At 42.5% G+C, this 17,146-nt stretch overlaps 1 protein-coding gene across 2 annotated transcripts; it reads right to left on the bottom strand.

Annotated features, from left to right (window-relative positions):
* Positions 1 to 334: 334 nt before the first annotated feature.
* On the bottom strand, positions 335 to 7,977 carry LOC139382450 (high affinity cGMP-specific 3',5'-cyclic phosphodiesterase 9A-like). Of its 2 annotated transcripts, XM_071126509.1 has the most exons (15): positions 7,679 to 7,977; positions 7,484 to 7,554; positions 7,277 to 7,364; positions 7,024 to 7,108; positions 6,816 to 6,890; positions 6,456 to 6,542; positions 6,223 to 6,327; positions 5,969 to 6,051; positions 5,505 to 5,661; positions 4,970 to 5,083; positions 2,873 to 2,977; positions 2,466 to 2,594; positions 2,103 to 2,198; positions 1,802 to 1,885; positions 335 to 977 (listed from the first exon to the last, which is right to left on the bottom strand). In XM_071126509.1, the coding sequence occupies exons 1-14, from the start codon at positions 7,720 to 7,722 to the stop codon at positions 1,835 to 1,837; spliced, it is 1,290 nt and encodes a 429-aa protein (XP_070982610.1). In that variant the 5' UTR covers positions 7,723 to 7,977; the 3' UTR covers positions 335 to 977; positions 1,802 to 1,834. The 2 variants fall into 2 exon arrangements, with proteins under 2 accessions (XP_070982610.1, XP_070982609.1); XM_071126508.1 differs by lacking the exon at positions 1,802 to 1,885.
* Positions 7,978 to 17,146: the final 9,169 nt, after the last annotated feature.

The following is a 17,146-nucleotide window of genomic DNA, read 5'->3' as shown; positions in this document are numbered from 1 at the left end:
ATAAAAGGATGTTTGTTTTACAACTGTACTGTATTTTACACAGTTTATGTGGGATGTGCTATGCAAAACTAAAAATAATATAAGAATAACATTTTAGATTGTAATGAAACACTTTTGTAATAACTTACAACATGTATCTCAGCATGAATATACTGCACAACAATGGATGTGCTAATACACAAACCTCAAAATATGAATTTATGTAAATGAATTCAGTGCACACACTGGGGAATAATTTGTTGAATTTGTTGGAATAATGTTTAACCCTCAGAATTATGTTAAAATATGCTGTGCACTTGACATGTTTAAATCAAGAGTCAATTTATTCAAACGGTTTCAGAAACAGTTTTGCATTTGAATAGGAGAACTGAAAAGGAAAAGAGAGTGTTCTAGCATACAACTTAGTTGCTATTTGTAATAGGCAACATCAACAAGTGTGACTAAAAACAGAAAGCAGAAAATATGGCATGTTGATACCTACAATGACCAATTGTCACTCAGAAATTACGATAGGCTGCGTATACACAGACAGACCAATTTTCCAAATGTTTGGTCTTTTGATCAATCCGTTCAGATCTTTTGCCAATTATTGGGCAAAAAGATCAGAAATAGGCTGCCTGTGTGAACACAGTAATTGATACCTACAATGACCAATTTGCTTTCAGAAATTACAGTAAAAATTAGAATCAAAAAAATACAGACTACACCAAGAACACACATTGGCTATATTCCAATGTCCCTGATACATGACTTCATCCTAAGTAGTATGCTAGTGTGGACATTGAAACAGAGACATTGTCCTTCTGTAATGTCCATAACAAAACAGTGGAGATCACCCAGGGTGTTTCATGTAGTCTGAGGCTGGCTCAGTGTGTAGAAGAGAACTCTTTTCACCCTCCATCTTGTCTTCAAAGACGCAGATCAGGACGACCCACGACCTTTTTGAATTTTTGGATCATAAAACGAGAGCCAGAGCCCTAAAATGAAACAAGCACATCAGGATATCAGCCTGCATTCTCCAGAGTCAGGATTCTGAGTAAGTGGCACACACACACACACACACACACGCACACGCACACACACACACAATGTGCTTTAAGAGGACAAAGCATTCTTGATTGTGATTTGGCTCCATCCATCACAATGCTCTTCGCTGTGGAAAATCTTGCACACTATGACCTTGCAATACCACACACAGCAATGGGAGAGAAAAACTGTCAAATCGTAGACGGGGAAGATACCATTCGGTCGTCAGAACGTTATCAATGAGTTTGTGACGAATCCCACTACACACATTGATGACGTTTAGACAGCGCAACGTTTTCACCACTTTGCTTTTGCCACTGGGCTGCAGGTCTATGTAAATGACCCCGCTTCGTTTTTTGGTGTTGAGGTGAGTGCCCTCCCTCCCAAGGGCCAGGACTGATTGGTGCAAATTGGAGGGGAATACTATAGAACTGAATCATTTAACTATAAACCTCATCTTCAACGGAAGAGCCTCATCTTGCTAGTGGTTCCAAGTACTCAAACAGTCTGTTGTTATTTTTGTGAAAACACTTTTTTTTTTTTTTTAAATGCAGTAGAGTTGAGCTGATTCTTTTGGTTTATTCTGTTCTTTTTTCGAAAGCAAATTCAGAGTGATGAAAATATTGTGCGGTCGTAGTAGAAGAAAACTTTGTGCTCCTACTATAGCGAGCTCACTAGCTTGCAGCAGTGTTGTTGTTGGCAGACTGGAGAGAGGCAGAAGAGAGAGGGGGCACTCAGGACTAACACTACCGGCCAATCAGAGTCCGTTACTTACACAGTACCACTGTGCTCACAGCAGCAGCAAAGCTTACTTCTTCTTCCCTCCTAATGACATATTTTCCGTTTTCTTCTTCTGTGCCTCATTGAACAAAAGACACACCTTTATGTTAGAAAGTGGTTGGACACCTCCCCAGGATACAAATACCCTGGTTGATCGTGAGTAATAAGAAATTTCAATTATGTCCAATGTTTTTCCAACGAGGAAAATCGGGAATTGGAATTTGACTGGAGTTGAAATGGAATTGACCCCAACCCTGAAGGACATTGTAATTATTAAATGTGAACTGTTTTCATACCTCTGTCATGGCGTCATCGATCTGCTTCAGCTCCTCATAGTGGTCTCTAGAGTCTCTCAGAGGCTGCACCATGATCTCCTCAATCTGGGGGAAGAGCTGCAACACACACAGGGGAGGTTGGTGGGTAGGTCTTCAGGACAGCAGCCTTTTCTAGTCAATATGCAATTATCCACTGGCATTGTTTTCAAGAGGTCATGAAATATAAGAGACGTGTACAAACGGAAGCACACACAAACACTCACAGGCGGCACGCATGCACACACGCTCGTGTGCACAAACGCCAACACTGCCACGCGCATACTGCGCTTACACACTATGTCTATGCTGTGACATTTGCTTTGTGGTTAAAACACACACGCCTACCTTCAGGACTGTCTCAAACATTGGGATGAGGACAAACTTGATGAATCCGATCTGGGCAGTGGGCTTGGTCACTTTGTCTCTGTCCATAAACGGAGCCACCGGCAGTCCTTCAGTCTTCTCCCTGTCACTCTGTCAATTCCCGAGACAGGAGGGTTTGTACATGTCACCTCCGCTCTTTCATGACATCATTCTTATCGACAGACTCACCCCGATGAAGGCCAAGATGGCCGAAATGTCGATGATTTTTTTGTTTGTTGACCCTTCTAAAGAAAGCATGCACAACTTCAAGAGTGACAGCCGAACCCTGTTTTCACTCCAAAAATCCAATCAACACCATTACTAGACTCACTATTATTAGACTTTCTTATTACACATTATTAGACATGATTAGACTCGATCGAGGTCACCTGCATGAAGTACTCCTCCAGCAGACAGTCCACCCAGGGTTCGGCCACCTCTGTTGGCCGGACCTCATTGGAGATGTCGCAGCATTTGATCAGAACCATCTTCAGCTGCACACATAACAGCCAAGGAATACAGAGTCATTTTCACTGTGCGTCATGGCAACACAACCATAGTTCTTAGCATTGGCTAGCTAGTGTGACTTTTCAGGAAAGGTCTACTGTTCCGTGAAAAAGTGTTTGTCCACTTTCTGATGTTCTCTATTTTTGCATATTCTTTTATTCGGAATGTTATCAGATCTTCAACCAAAACCTAAGATTAGATCAAGGGAACCTGTAATAAGTATGTAATTGTTGTGTTATTTGTTCACTTACGGTTCGTTCCCTTGATCTAATATTAGGTTTTGGTTGAAGATCTGATAACATTCAGTATCAAAAATAATGCAAAAGTAGAGAACATTTTAAAAGGGGACAAATACTTTTTCACGGCACTGTGCTTGTGGTAAAAGGCTTTGGAGCACTTAAGGTTAACACAGGCACTTTATCTTAGAATCCTCTGGCTTTATTCCATAGGATAGGACCGGACTGACATCATGAAACGGACATCCGTGTGCTGCTAACAGTTTAGCGTGTTCCACCGACCCTGTCCCTGTCTTCCACTGTACCTGTATCGGGCTTGGACCAGTGATCCTCTGCTTGGAGACACACGTGACTGCCCTCTTTGACAACATACCAACCGTTTGAGCTATCAAAAAATATCTAGTTCGATATCTCCGTCTGCAACATTTCCAGATCACTGTGGAGTGAGTTTACAGTACGTTCTTAACTCCATTACAATCACATAACACTACACGACCAAAAGTGTGTATACACCTCCTCGTCGAACATCGCTTTCCAAAATCATGGGCATTAATATGGAGTTGACCTCCCCTTTTCTGCTATAAACATCTTCTGGAAAGCTTTCCGATAGATGTTGGAACATTGCTGTGGGGACTTGCTTCCGTTCAGCCATAAGAGCATTAGTGCGGTCGGGCACCGATGTTGGGCGATTAGGCCTGGCTCGCAAGTCGGTGTTCCAATTGGTGTTCCACCAAACTTTACAGTTGGCACTATGCATTCGGGCAGGTAGTGTTCTCCTGGAATCCCCCAGACCGGACTGCCAAATGCTTGATAAATTACTTCAGAGAACACGTTTCCACTACTCCAGAGTCCAATGGAGGAGAGCTTTACACCACTCCAGCTGACACTTGGCTTTGCGGTCTTAGTGCGGCTGCTCAGCCATGGAAACCCATTTCATGAAGCTCCCGACAAACAGTTTGGAACTTGGTAGTGAGTGTTGCAACCGAGGACAGATGTTATTTTTGTGCCACAGTATGTGCTTCAGCGTTCCTGTTCTGCGAGCTTGTGTGGCCTACCACTTCACGGCCGAGCCGTTGTTGTTCCTTCACAATAACAGCACTTACAGTTGACCGGGTCAGCTCTATCAGGGCAGAAATTTGACGAACTGACTTGTTGGAAAGGTGGTATCCTATGACAGTGCCAAGTTGAAAGTCACTGAGCTCTTCAGTAAGGCCATTCTACTGTCAATGTTTGTCTATGGAGATTGCATGGATTGCTCAATTTTATACACCTGTCAGAAACGGCTGAAGTGGCTGAAATAGCCGAATCCCCTAATTTGAAGGGGTCTCCACATACCTTTGTATATATAGTGTATCTCCAGGCCAATATTCAAAGTCTTTCTTGGGTATGCCCTATTTTTCCATCCCTGTCTTTGTTATAGAGCACCCCTCTTAGTTTCTGTCATTTGCTGAGGCTGAGGCTATTCCTGGTATTTGGCACATCTTGATGTTTTTATTTATTTATTTTACCTTTATTTAACTAGGCAAGTCAGTTAAGAACAAATTCTTATTTTCAATGACGGCCTAGGAACAGTGGGTTAACTGCCTGTTCAGGGGCAGAACGACAGATTTGTACCTTGTCAGCTCGGGGGTTTAAACTTGCAACCTTCCGGTTACTAGTCCAACACTCTAACCACTAGGCTACCCTGCCGCCCTATGTACAGTATACATAGTCAGTTGATGTCATGTGATGTACAATACGTACGCATGTGACATGCTCCTCGTTGGTGAAGTCAAAGCTGTCCACTTTATGTTTGAAGGAGTCTAATATCTCTCCATGCCGGGCCATGTCTGTGGCCAAGATCAGGGTAATGATGGCCTGTAAAAGGGAGATGGAATCATCACAAATGATGAAATCCCCCTGCTGCCTTAGGCCAACTCAAAACATCTTGTGGTTAGTTAGAGAGAAGGAAATGCAAAGAAACAAAGGCTGTATGCTAAAAATATTATTATTGTACCTTTATTTAAATAGGCAAGTCAGTTAAGAACAAATTCTTATTTTCAATGGCGGCCTAGGAACATTACCTTGTTCAGGGCAAGAAGGACAGATTTTTTACCTTGTCAGCTCGGGGATTCGATCTTGCAACCTTTCGGTTACTAGTCCAACGCTCTAACCACTAGGCTACCTGCCGCCCCATATAGTGCACTACTTCTGTCAATAGTGGTGCACTAAGTAGGTAATAGGGTGCCATTTGGTATGCAGAAAGAATCACTGTGCATTAGCCTAGGTCACCACCTACCTGTCTGATCTGCTTGTAGGCCTCCAACTCGACGTTGGCAAATATGTTGCACTCGGGCAGCGAGAGGATCTGGAAGGCCACGGCGCAGTGATGGTTCTCCAGGGGAGATATATCGTTGTAACGCACTGCCAGCTCTGTGCGAGCATTGATCTGATACCTGACAGGCAAAATAAACATCTGTGACATGAATCAGTTTTCCTTGACAACATGACCTGACCAGGGAAGCCTATAATCACCAGGACCCAGAGTTTTACCCTGGCCATGTCACATGGTCAGGATGGAAATCCCGACCTTACATCAAAACTGGAAGTATGGATTGGACCATTTCCACCATGTAATAACAGTATTTAAGGAGTTCCAAAACATCCGTATTGTGTCTGTCATCCACATCTATTCAGAGATCTAAGTCAAGGCTGTAGAGCAGTGGGAACTGAGGCGCAGAGTAGGAACCTTTGGGCGCTTACGTGTTGTTGTAGCCGGGGTGGTCCAGGTCGTGGCACACTGCAGCTGTCATGAGAATGCCCATGTCCGTCAGAGTCATCTTCTCCTGAGGAACACACACAGAACGTGTTGATGTCTCTAATCTCTAATACAAGGTGCCAGGAGGTTTTTCCTTACCACCTGACCTGACCAGGAAAAAAGTCTGGACCCTAGTTAAAGACCACGTGTGTATGGTAAATGGCTTGTATGATATTATATTAGGACAGTCGTTTCTTACCGGCAGGTTACACAGGTTAATCATGCCATACATCATCTGACTGACACAGAAGCAGTGGCGGAAGTTGTGGAACGGGTTGCTGCGATAGTTCTCCTGAATGCCCAGCTGTGAGAAAGAAAGCTGTCAATCAAACTATCCAAATAGTCATCAATGCTTTTAGGTTCTCTGTTCCATATCAATTGCATATCCACTTGCACATTGAGGTAATTGCTTTTATACAGTTCTACTTTTACCAGCCAGCGTTTGAGAGTGATGGGGTTCATGTTGAATTCCTTCACCAGTCCCAAGTCATGGTACATGTACTCCAAGCAGCTCAGCATCTAAACCACCGTTCAAAGACACAGTTAAAAGAATACTACACGCATCATCATAAGGCGCAACAAGTGCTCTACCTTGAAAACATGTTTGCTGACGTGCACAATTGGACTAATGAAAAAAATACTAAAATATTGTTTTTGAGTGTAGTTATTCCTTTAAGTTCACAACTCGAGAATATACTTCAAAATGTTTTACTACAAAAAATGTGATTATATAAGGGCCTGGATGGAATTATGATGGATATCAGAAGATAAATGAATCTCAAGAGAACTAACCTCGTTGTGTTCCCAATGCCAGACATCGAATGTTGGCTTCTTCAGTGCTTCAATAGTCTCCTGGGATAAGGTGTACTGTAGAAATGAGAGAGAAGTCACAGCGTCAGTCCTAGGATTAATGATGTCAAAGTGATTCATATCTTTAGGTTTGAGAAGAAAAAAAACCGTACAGCCTACTGTATATTACTAGAATCCCCTAATTCCGTACCTTTGGATAACTTGGGACGTCACGTCTGGGATTAAGCTTCTTCCCGTCCTCTGAGAAGTTGTACTTGCAGGGACAGTTCCCGACTCTGACGAGATGCGAGAAAATACATCATATTTGTATCATTGATCTGCTAGCTGTATGATTCCTCTAAATCACAACATTTTAAAACCAACATAAAAGTCTTACTATAGAATATCCTAAGAAATCTGAAGCATGGCTTGGTGAGTGTCATTGATGTTAAAGGTCATCGTACCTCCCTCCGCCTCTGGATGTCATCTCATCTCGTAGTTTCTTTAGGTCATTTTTGCACTTCTCAATCTCCACAACCTTCAGTCCCTCCACTGTAACGGCAACACGACTGTTAGTACCTAAAGTGGTGAATTCAGTAACAGTGAAGCAACACACACACAAAGAGAGAAACACACCAATAGTCAAACAACAAAAAAAACCTTGCACATACACTCAACTCTTTTCTCCAACATGGCCAGTCTGTTGGTCACCTCAGTTTTCAGCTCATTGATTCGGAAAGCCCTGCAAAAAAAAAACATGTGAAAGGGGTTTGTTTGAAAAGGCCCTGGTGAGGTATTTCTGCGGAAAGGGAAAAGGCTAAAGCGCAATGCTTCTGTCTGCAGTGAAACATAAACACACTAATTACCTGCTGAACTGCTCTGCCACCTGAGATAACACATTTTGAAACATGTCTTCTTTCTCTGTGGGCGCAAACAAACAAAAACAAATCACTCTAGTGATCAAAAATTATGTTTAGTACCCAGAGTTGTTTTAACGTTGTTTTTAAGTTTGGTTGTGATAGCTTTATGTGAGTTATGCGAGTAAGAATGAATTCAGATCTAAAAGGTCAAAGGTTAAAAAGTGTTGCTGAATTTGAACTATCGCGCTGGTACTTCACCTCCGAGCTGACCGGTGGACAAAGAAATTACTTTGTACAAGGAGCTGTAAAACATGTCAGTGACATTCCAAAGTCATTCATCAAGTCGTTGATTACATAACATTTGAAAAGTATTTTTACGCATAGTACATAGGCTATGCGTTCTTTGGATTAACAACGGTCAGGAATGCCTTTCTATGACTGAGCTCAATCTTTTCTATGACTGAGCTCAATCGAGCAAATACTGTATCATTGAGATTTGGTGATTAGGGTAAAGATGACGTGTTACTTGGGAGAGTTGGTAGGCATGGTCGGGTCTATGGACACCAGGGCCCCTTCAGGATCCACCATCATGATGGCAGTATTCCTACGGAGGGGGAACAACAATAATAAATAATAAGGATTACGTTCCAGAAAGCACCCTATTCCCAAATTGCACTACTTTTGACCAGGGCACCAAAGTAGTGCACTATATAGAGATCCATTAAGAATGCAACCTACATTTCTTGTTCACATGCTCTAAAACGCAACACACGCGAAGCTTGCCGCTTGGTGTTTACTTGTAGTTGACTTATCATTCATGAAGCTCAGTCAGGATAGAGAGAGACGATACGTTTGTAGTGAACTTGAAACAAATGTGCTGTGTGTCATGCATACTTTCGACTGATGTGTGACTGTGAGAGAATGGCGAGAGAGACGAGGGAAGGGGACGGCTGTAGCTGAAATGTCACTGACCTGGGGATGTTGGACGAGGAACAAAGGAGCTCCTTGATGTCACACGGGCTACAATGCCGACTGAAAACCACCTGAAAAAAAAAGGGCAGACGAATGGTGAGAGTCGTCTGTCTCCCTATGCATCTCAAGCCACCTAAAAACAGTTTGCTCTCTGTGAGACCTGAGGCTACAGTGGAAAGAGAAAACAATTGTGTTTTTTAAAAGGTATTTATCCTTTATTTAAACAGGGAAGTCACATTAAGATCCACATCTCTTTTTCAAGTGAGCCCTGTATGTTATGAGTTCAAATATTGAGGACTAAATCACAAAGGCATGCAGTTGAAAATGTGTCTGAACTCAACAACTCTACCCTTGTCAGGGACCAACCCAAACTCGTAGATAATACGACACTCCGTCAACATACTAGCAACAAATACTTGCTTCATCAACCCAGCGAGAGAGTGTGTATCATTCTCTGTAAACCACAGCAATATACACAGAAATGTCAAAACAGATAATGCATTTCGTTAACAATGTTAGTTCCTATTTGTGGTATACTGATGGTACACATTCGTTTCATATTGTGTCTGTCTGAGATTCATTGTCAAGTAAAGTGTATCTAAGCTGGCGATGTTGGCTGGCCTCCAACAACTTGAAGACCTTTTGCACAAGCAGATGCAGTAGACAATCCCTCAAACTCTCGAGCCCTTGAATAGACATGTGTCACTTTCAGGTCTCTACTTGAACCACTCTATGCGACCATAACAACAGGGGTTTGTGTCATCACAAGTATACTGGGCTTACTAAGTGCCTGGCCCTATGTATCCAAAATCAAAGCAGACTTGAAGAAATAGGCTTGTCGGTGTACAAAGGTAACAAAATCCGGTAGATTCACTTGTGTTAAGTGGGTTAAATATGCAGAGGGAATTTACCATTTTTATTCCGGAATGCATTCAAGATTTAATGAGCCAAAGAAATTGGAGGACAGGTCCATTAGAGAAGGAGTAGCTATTTGAAATGCTACCAAATGCAACATTGCAAATAGACACTGGCTGGAAAGGGATTTTAACCAATCAGCATCTAGGATTAAATCCACCCATTGAATAACATGCAACATTCTATAAGAGAAGTTTCAAGTTTTAATGTCACGTGCACAAGTACAGTGAAATGCCTTTCTTGCAAACTCTAACCCCAACAATGCAGCAATCAATAACAATGTAAAAATGACAAGGTAGAACAAAAAGTGTTTAGTGCTTTCTGAGGTTTCTGTTTCGGATTCGATTTTTTAAAATTGTATTATTAAAATGTTGATTTCGGTTTCAATTATTTATTTTTTCAACATTAAATGCACCATGCATTATGTGGGTGGAATGCTGTAACAACACAGATGAAAACAATGAATAAAAGTCCCATGATGGTAGTGACTGCCCATTACTGCTTATCACTTGTTAACCATCATTTATTCATATTACTTTACTTGAGTAAAATATTTCAGTTGTTGTGTATATTCTATTTGTTTTATTTGAAGACTTTATTATTTAATTCCAAGTCATCATCTCACCTCTATAGAGCTGCTGCCTATGCTGTCTGACAAAATCAATATTTTAGTAGTGCTTCAAGGTAAATACAGCATGCTTTTATGACTGCTGAATACCAACGACCAATCACTTAGATCATGTATTTTCAGGTAGAGATACCTCTTGAAGAAACTGCTCTCTATGTACCACTTCTTGATCTCACATTCTTCTGTCTCCTACATAGCAAGCGTAAAATAAACATAGACTGGAGAAGTTTAGCCCCGCAATGGATAATGGTCATTGTAGTTTATTATCACGTTTTCTGCACTAAACTATGTAGAACATTTGTCCTGTTGGAAACTACAACTCCTTACTACATCACATCGTTCGGGCATATGATCGGAAAAATCTCTAAAGAAACTGCAGTGCAATGTGTGCATTGAGCCCACAGGAGAAAAAAAATGAATGAAATGGAATTCAAGTAATGGAGCCGACATGGAAAAATGACTGACATTTCGATTAATCGCTCAGCACTAGAGAATAGTCTATATGGCTTAGGTGGTGGGAATCGATTTTCAGGGCCTTCCTTTCACACCTCTTGATATAGAGGTCCTGGATGGCAGGGAGCTCGGTCCCATTATGTACTGGGCTGTCCTTACCACCCTCTGTCGTGCCATGCGATCGAGGGCGGTACTATTGCCATACCAAGCAGTGATGCGGCCAGTCAAGATGCTCTCAATGGTACAGCTATAGAACTCTTTGAGGATTTGAGAGCCCATAGCATTTTAAGTTTGAGATGATTTAGATACGGAAGAACTTGAAGCTCTTGACCTTCTCCACTGCAGCCCCATCGATGTGGATGGGGGAGTACTTGCCCCACCCCTTTCCTGTAGTCCACGATCAGCTCCTTAGTCTTACTGACGTTGAGGGAGAGGTCGTTGTTTCCGACCCCACACTGCCAGGTCACTGACCTCCTCCCAGTAGGATGTATCATCGTCTCTGGTGATCAGGCCTACCACCGTTGTGTCGTCAGCAAACTCGATGATGGTGTTGGAGTTGTGCGTGGCCACGCAGTTGTGGTTGAACAAGGAGTACAGAAGGGAGTAAGCACACACCCCTGTGGGGCCCTCGTGTTGAGGGTCAATGTTGCGGAGGTGATGTTGTCTACCCTCACCACCTAGGGTCGGCCTGTTAGGAAGTCCAGGATCCAGTTGCAGAGGGAGGTGTTCAGTCCCAGGGTCCTAAGCTTGGTGACGAGCTTGGAGGGGACAATAGTGTTGAACACTGAGCTCTAGTCAATGAACAGCATTCTCACGTTATTCCTCACGTATTCCTCTTTCCTCTGGGATGATGAAGTTGATGTGTGCCATAGCCAGCCTCTCAAAGCACTTCCTGATTACAGATATGAGTGCTACAGGGCGGTAGTCATTGTGGCATGAACCCTTAGAGTTCTTGGGAACAGGAATGATGGTGGTTATCTTAAAACATGTGGGGATTACAGACTGGGACAAGGAGAGGTTGAAAATTACCATGAATATGCATGCCAGCTGTTCTGCGCATGCTCTGAGAACGCGCCCTGGAATACCATTGACCTGATGAAAGACGTTGGCCCGTAGCATTTTAAGTTCTTAGTGATTTACTCACGACGGCCTCAGAGAGCGAGATCACCCAATCTTCTGAGTCGGTGGTGACACTCACACCACGATGTTGAAGCATATGATGAGAGCAAATATGAGACACAGTAGCCTATATTGTTATCTACAGTATATGTATTACATGATTACAGTGCAATGGCCCGGGAGCTGCGATAACAAGAACATACTGGGTGGGCTAGTGATGTTTCTACGCTCACAAATATCATGTTCTGTTTCTTCCCCCTTTGATAATGAATTAGTCCACCAAACAATTCTGGTTTTCCTTACAGTACAGTGAGGGGCATACGTTTTCCTGTATGTGATCCTTGCGAGAATTTAACCTTTAACCCTTGAAAGCAACGTGCTTTCACCAACTGAGCCGCACAGGACCATATCTAGTTTTCCTCAGACTCAGGGGGGAGTAGAAAACAATGAAGGCATAGAACATGCTAGCAACAGGTGGCACTGTCTGTGCTCATTTAAAGTATGCCACAAACACCTGTGAAACACAATGTCACACCACCTCTTGGTTTATTGAAAACACAGCTATTTCAGAGGCCTCACACCTGACTCATGTTTTGAGGAGAATTCACAACTTTTTCACCACAAATGTAGAAATAAACAGAACATACAGGCAACAAGGTGGCACAGCATGACTGGTGCACGAGATTAGGTGTGTGGTAACCAACAAAAACCGTGGAGCTATAATGAACCAACATTGTGTCAAGATCATTAGCCACCTGTAGAGATTATATGACTTTGGTGAGCTTTTGATTTGGTCACCTGATTCTTACAGTAGTCAAACCACACTGGATATTAAGTGTAGCCTACCAATACTAGCAAAAAACATACACCATTTCACCATCCAGTCTGTCTATTGGTTGACTCCACCATTGCAGCCAGGGACCTCAATGATCGAAGAGATGTAATCACACACAAGGTACTTTGGAGAGTCTAACTCTGATACAGGAGTCCCCACGGAGAGACCCCAGCCCTCCCACTGACTAGCTCAGAGTACATCCTCTCTCACACTGAGAGAAGAACATGGATACTGTGTCTGTGGATCTCATTTTCTGGTCAACCAGGATATGCGCTAATGAAAATGGATGGAACTCATGGATAGGTAATAAGAGACTCATTCTTGGTGTTCACTACTTCATTTCAAGTATGCTGACTAGCTATGGTAGAGAAAATAGCTGATGGCGCAATCTGTTAACTCGGCTGATCCGGAGAATGATAGATACACTTTGAGAAAATGTTTGAAGATAAAAAAGAATGGGGAAAAAAGGGAGACAATTAGTTTATGAGGTTTCATAAAGAGGTGGACCTACCTTATCTAGAGAGATTAGTATAAGTTAGAAATCGGGGGGGGGGGGGGGGGAAATCTGAAAAAGGAATTGGGGAAAATAGAGATAATATAAACCTGATAGAGGAGGACCCACCTTCTGAACCTTTCCATCCACGTCCAAATAGATGGTTTTTGGGGCGTAGGAAGAGGAGCTGGACCCCATGCTGAATCCTCTATGTTTCTCTCACGTTCTCGTTTTCGTTCTCTCTCTAGCTCTCTCTCTCTCTCGCTCTCACTAATCCAGCAGGAGGAAGGTTTGGAGCCCCCGTCCTCCTGCAAAGGAGCCTATATGGCCAGGGTCAGAGCCCTGGGAAATACAGGGAGATGCTATGACTGCAACACAGGAGCCACTATTGAAATACTGCAATAGACTACATTGGAACTGAGACTTGAAAATGATTAATCACTACATTTATTGATTTTACTGTCTCAATTAATCTATAATCCAGAAAACAATTACAGGACCATCAACATTTTTTCATTTAGCATTATTATTTTCAACTGCACACTAAATTCACTGATAAAATATAATCAATCTATTGCTATCATCTCATAATTGCGGAAAACATTTCCATCTACTGCCATCAAGACATTTGAAATATTCTCACTGTTCTGACTCACGGTAACAGAAATATGAAAAACAGGATTGTAAAAAACAAATACAGGTTAATAAAATGAAATCACAAATGTACTCGAAAGCTCTATCTTGGAATCGAATATGCCATGGTAAAAGAATCATTAAACACATCCCAATGACATACTGTGTCAGCGATGGCGTTTTCCCCTGATGCGATGAAGCTTCTAAACTTTCCCGGCGCTGCTGATGCTACCAATCCACAGAGTGAGATGGGAGAACCTGGGGGACTTTAGCAATAATTGGCACTCTGGTCCGTTGCCAGGGGACTGTTACTACGGTGAGAGAAAAAAAATAGGCTGCACTCCTCCTATCTCCATAACGTCTTTAGTATAGAAGCACCTGCTGGTCACTACACACCCATTGCCTTATGTCTTATCAATGAGATATATGCATGTATGCATGGGATGATTCAAGTATCTTTATAACTTCATACATTATTACTTGTGTGCTTTGTTAGGAAGTCAATTTTCTGGAGGTCAATATACAATAGGAGGTGTTCTGTAGGACTAGTGGATTAGTGGCTTGGTGGACATTAGTTAGGCAATTACTACATGTCAAACATCAAATACAGTACATTGATTTGAAGGGCATATGACAAGGATGAGAACAATGGATCAAGTGAGACTGCTGCTTTCTCTCACTATCGGGAGAGCAGAGGATACGGCATTTAACCATTCGGAAGTACACATAGAAATACAGTTATTTGGATGGCTCTGCTGTTATTTGGATGGCTCTGCTGTTATTTGGATGGCTCTGCTGTTATTTGGATGGCTCTGCTGTTATTTGGATGGCTCTGCTGTTATTTGGATGGCTCTGCTGTTATTTGGATGGCTCTGCTGTTATTTGGATGGCTCTGCTGTTATTTTAGTTATTTGGATGGCTCTGCTGTTATTTTAGTTATTTGGATGGCTCTGCTGTTATTTTAGTTATTTGGATGGCTCTGCTGTTATTTTAGTTATTTGGATGGCTCTGCTGTTATTTTAGTTATTTGGATGGCTCTGCTGTTATTTTAGTTATTTGGATGGCTCTGCTGTTATTTTAGTTATTTGGATGGCTCTGCTGTTATTTTAGTTATTTGGATGGCTCTGTTGTTATTTGGATGGCTCTGCTGTTATTTTAGTTATTTGGATGGCTCTGCTGTTATTTTAGTTATTTGGATGGCTCTGCTGTTATTTTAGTTATTTGGATGGCTCTGCTGTTATTTTAGTTATTTGGATGGCTCTGCTGTTATTTTAGTTATTTGGATGGCTCTGTTGTTATTTGGATGGCTCTGCTGTTATTTTAGTTATTTGGATGGCTCTGCTGTTATTTTAGTTATTTGGATGGCTCTGTTGTTATTTGGATGGCTCTGCTGTTATTTTAGTTATTTGGATGGCTCTGCTGTTATTTTAGTTATTTGGATGGCTCTGCTGTTATTTTAGTTATTTGGATGGCTCTGCTGTGTTATAGCTGCACAATCCACGGTCACAAAGAAACGTGTCTTTATTTCATTTGAAGGCAGCATCCAAAAAGGTGGTTTGAGGTGAAGTGTGACCTTATTGTCCACATGTGGGGTCATCCAACAGCTAGAGCCATAGAGGTGAAAGCAGAGCTGTTTGTCCTCACACACACACACACACACACACACACACACACACACACACGTACGTTCGCACACGCGCACACACACACACACACACACACACACACACACACACACTTCTCCCTCTCCTCAACCCCTCATTGAAAATGAGACTAGCACATGGTTTAGTCAGACAAGTTCAGCAGCAGACAACTTGAAGTGATCTACCAGTCTTCCCATATCCATTTACTGTAACTCCCCCTTTCAACATCATATTTTCTGCTGTCGCCATTCATTGTAGGCCTACAGTAAGTATATATTGTGATAAAAGTCAATATCAATCAATATTCACTCTGGATTAAGAAATATGCTTATGGCTAAACCCATGGGCTATTTGACCATTTCAAAATCAAATATACATTGCGGTCTAGTCGTCTATTCTCATTCGGGAATCAAACAGCCTTCGAAATTCAACAGAGCCAACCGAGTTCAATCAAGGTTAAGGTTAGCATTAGGGCCAATGATCCACAACACTGATTCACAAGAATGTCTTCATAAAGACATGGGCTTCTATTTGGCAATGCTCATGCTGTCACTGTCCTCCCCCTCTCTCACTATCTATCCCGCTGATTGAGAGTAGTGTGTGTGTGTGTGTGCATGCATGTGCATGCTTGCACTCCCATATGTGTGTGTGTGTGTGGTACGCTCACACTAGGCAGGGGAAAGCCTATTCCAACCATACAGGTCTGCTATAATTAATTGCCCCGAGGGAGGACTAACAGCCTCCTCCGCCTTGATTCACAGGGACGGATATGCCACTGACTGACTGACTCCTCAACACAACACAGGCCAGATAGAGCCACACGGACGGACGTAGCTGCTGTGACCAACCTGTCCCGAAGGTATAATTATAGGCCGCGAAGTACACATCATCAGTGGGAGAGGCAGAAAAGGCACACTGAGAGCTCGGACTAATACGGGAGATGAGAGATGGCTCCGTAGATCAAAGACAATGTTCCAGAACAACCAACTCAATCAAACAGAACCACTCTTCTGTATTTGCTTACAATGTTATATTGTGCCAGCCCAGCTCAGTAGCCTAGAGCGTTGTGTGGCCGGAGCCAAATTATATTTACAAATGGAACAGGAACAATTGGGCTGAGGATCAAAACCAGATACGTTTTCAACGCTTATGTAACTTGAGAGAAAGGAGCGTCACACCTTTCTGGGTAATCAGGGAGGCAGAATCAACGCAACAAAGGCGACAAAGTGCAAAGTGCGGTCCGATTTTCATGATAAAAGATGTACAGCTGGAGATCTGAGAGAAAGCCATTACCCTGATAATAAGGATGGAACATGGGCACCAACCAACCTCTCTCTCTCTTTCTCTCTCTCTCTTTCTATCTCTTGCTCCCGCTCTCTCTCCCTTTATCTCCTTCTCCTCATCCCTCTCTTTCTCTCTTGCTCCCCCCACCTCTCTCCTACTCTCACACTTTATCCTCACTCACTCACTCACTCACTCACTCACTCACTCACTCACTCACTCACTCACTCACTATCTTACTCTCTCTTTCTCTCTCTCTCATTTACTCTCTCTTTCTCTCTCTCTCACTTTCTCTCTCTTTCTCTCTCTCTCTCTCTCTCTCTCTCTCTCTCTCTCCCTCAGACCCCAACACAGCTCAGAAATATTGAACACTGTTCAGAAGCTCCTTTTATCTCCTTTCTCTCTCCTTTCTCCACATCCTTCATGTTTTGTGTCCTCATGTCTGGGAGGATGAAAGACTCTTATTTACCTATTCTTCCTCTTTGTCCTCCTCTTTAGCTAT

The sequence above is a fragment of the Oncorhynchus clarkii genome, chromosome 24 (genome assembly GCF_045791955.1).
Source record: "Oncorhynchus clarkii lewisi isolate Uvic-CL-2024 chromosome 24, UVic_Ocla_1.0, whole genome shotgun sequence".
Classification (NCBI taxonomy): domain Eukaryota; kingdom Metazoa; phylum Chordata; class Actinopteri; order Salmoniformes; family Salmonidae; genus Oncorhynchus; species Oncorhynchus clarkii.
Note: the sequence above shows the minus strand (reverse complement) of the source record. Positions and strands in the feature narration are given on the sequence as shown.

What these genes read in the sequence shown, in the direction of transcription:
- LOC139382450 (XM_071126508.1), bottom strand. Translation starts at nt 7,722, where the DNA reads ATGTTTCAAAATGTGTTATCTCAGGTGGCAGAGCAGTTCAGCAG. An exon ending in ACGTCCCAAGTTATCCAAAG is followed by an intron (nt 6,891 to 7,023) that starts GTACGGAATTAG and finishes TCATTTCTACAG; the next exon opens with TACACCTTATCCCAGGAGAC. An exon ending in CCTACAAGCAGATCAGACAG is followed by an intron (nt 5,084 to 5,504) that starts GTAGGTGGTGAC and finishes TCCCTTTTACAG; the next exon opens with GCCATCATTACCCTGATCTT.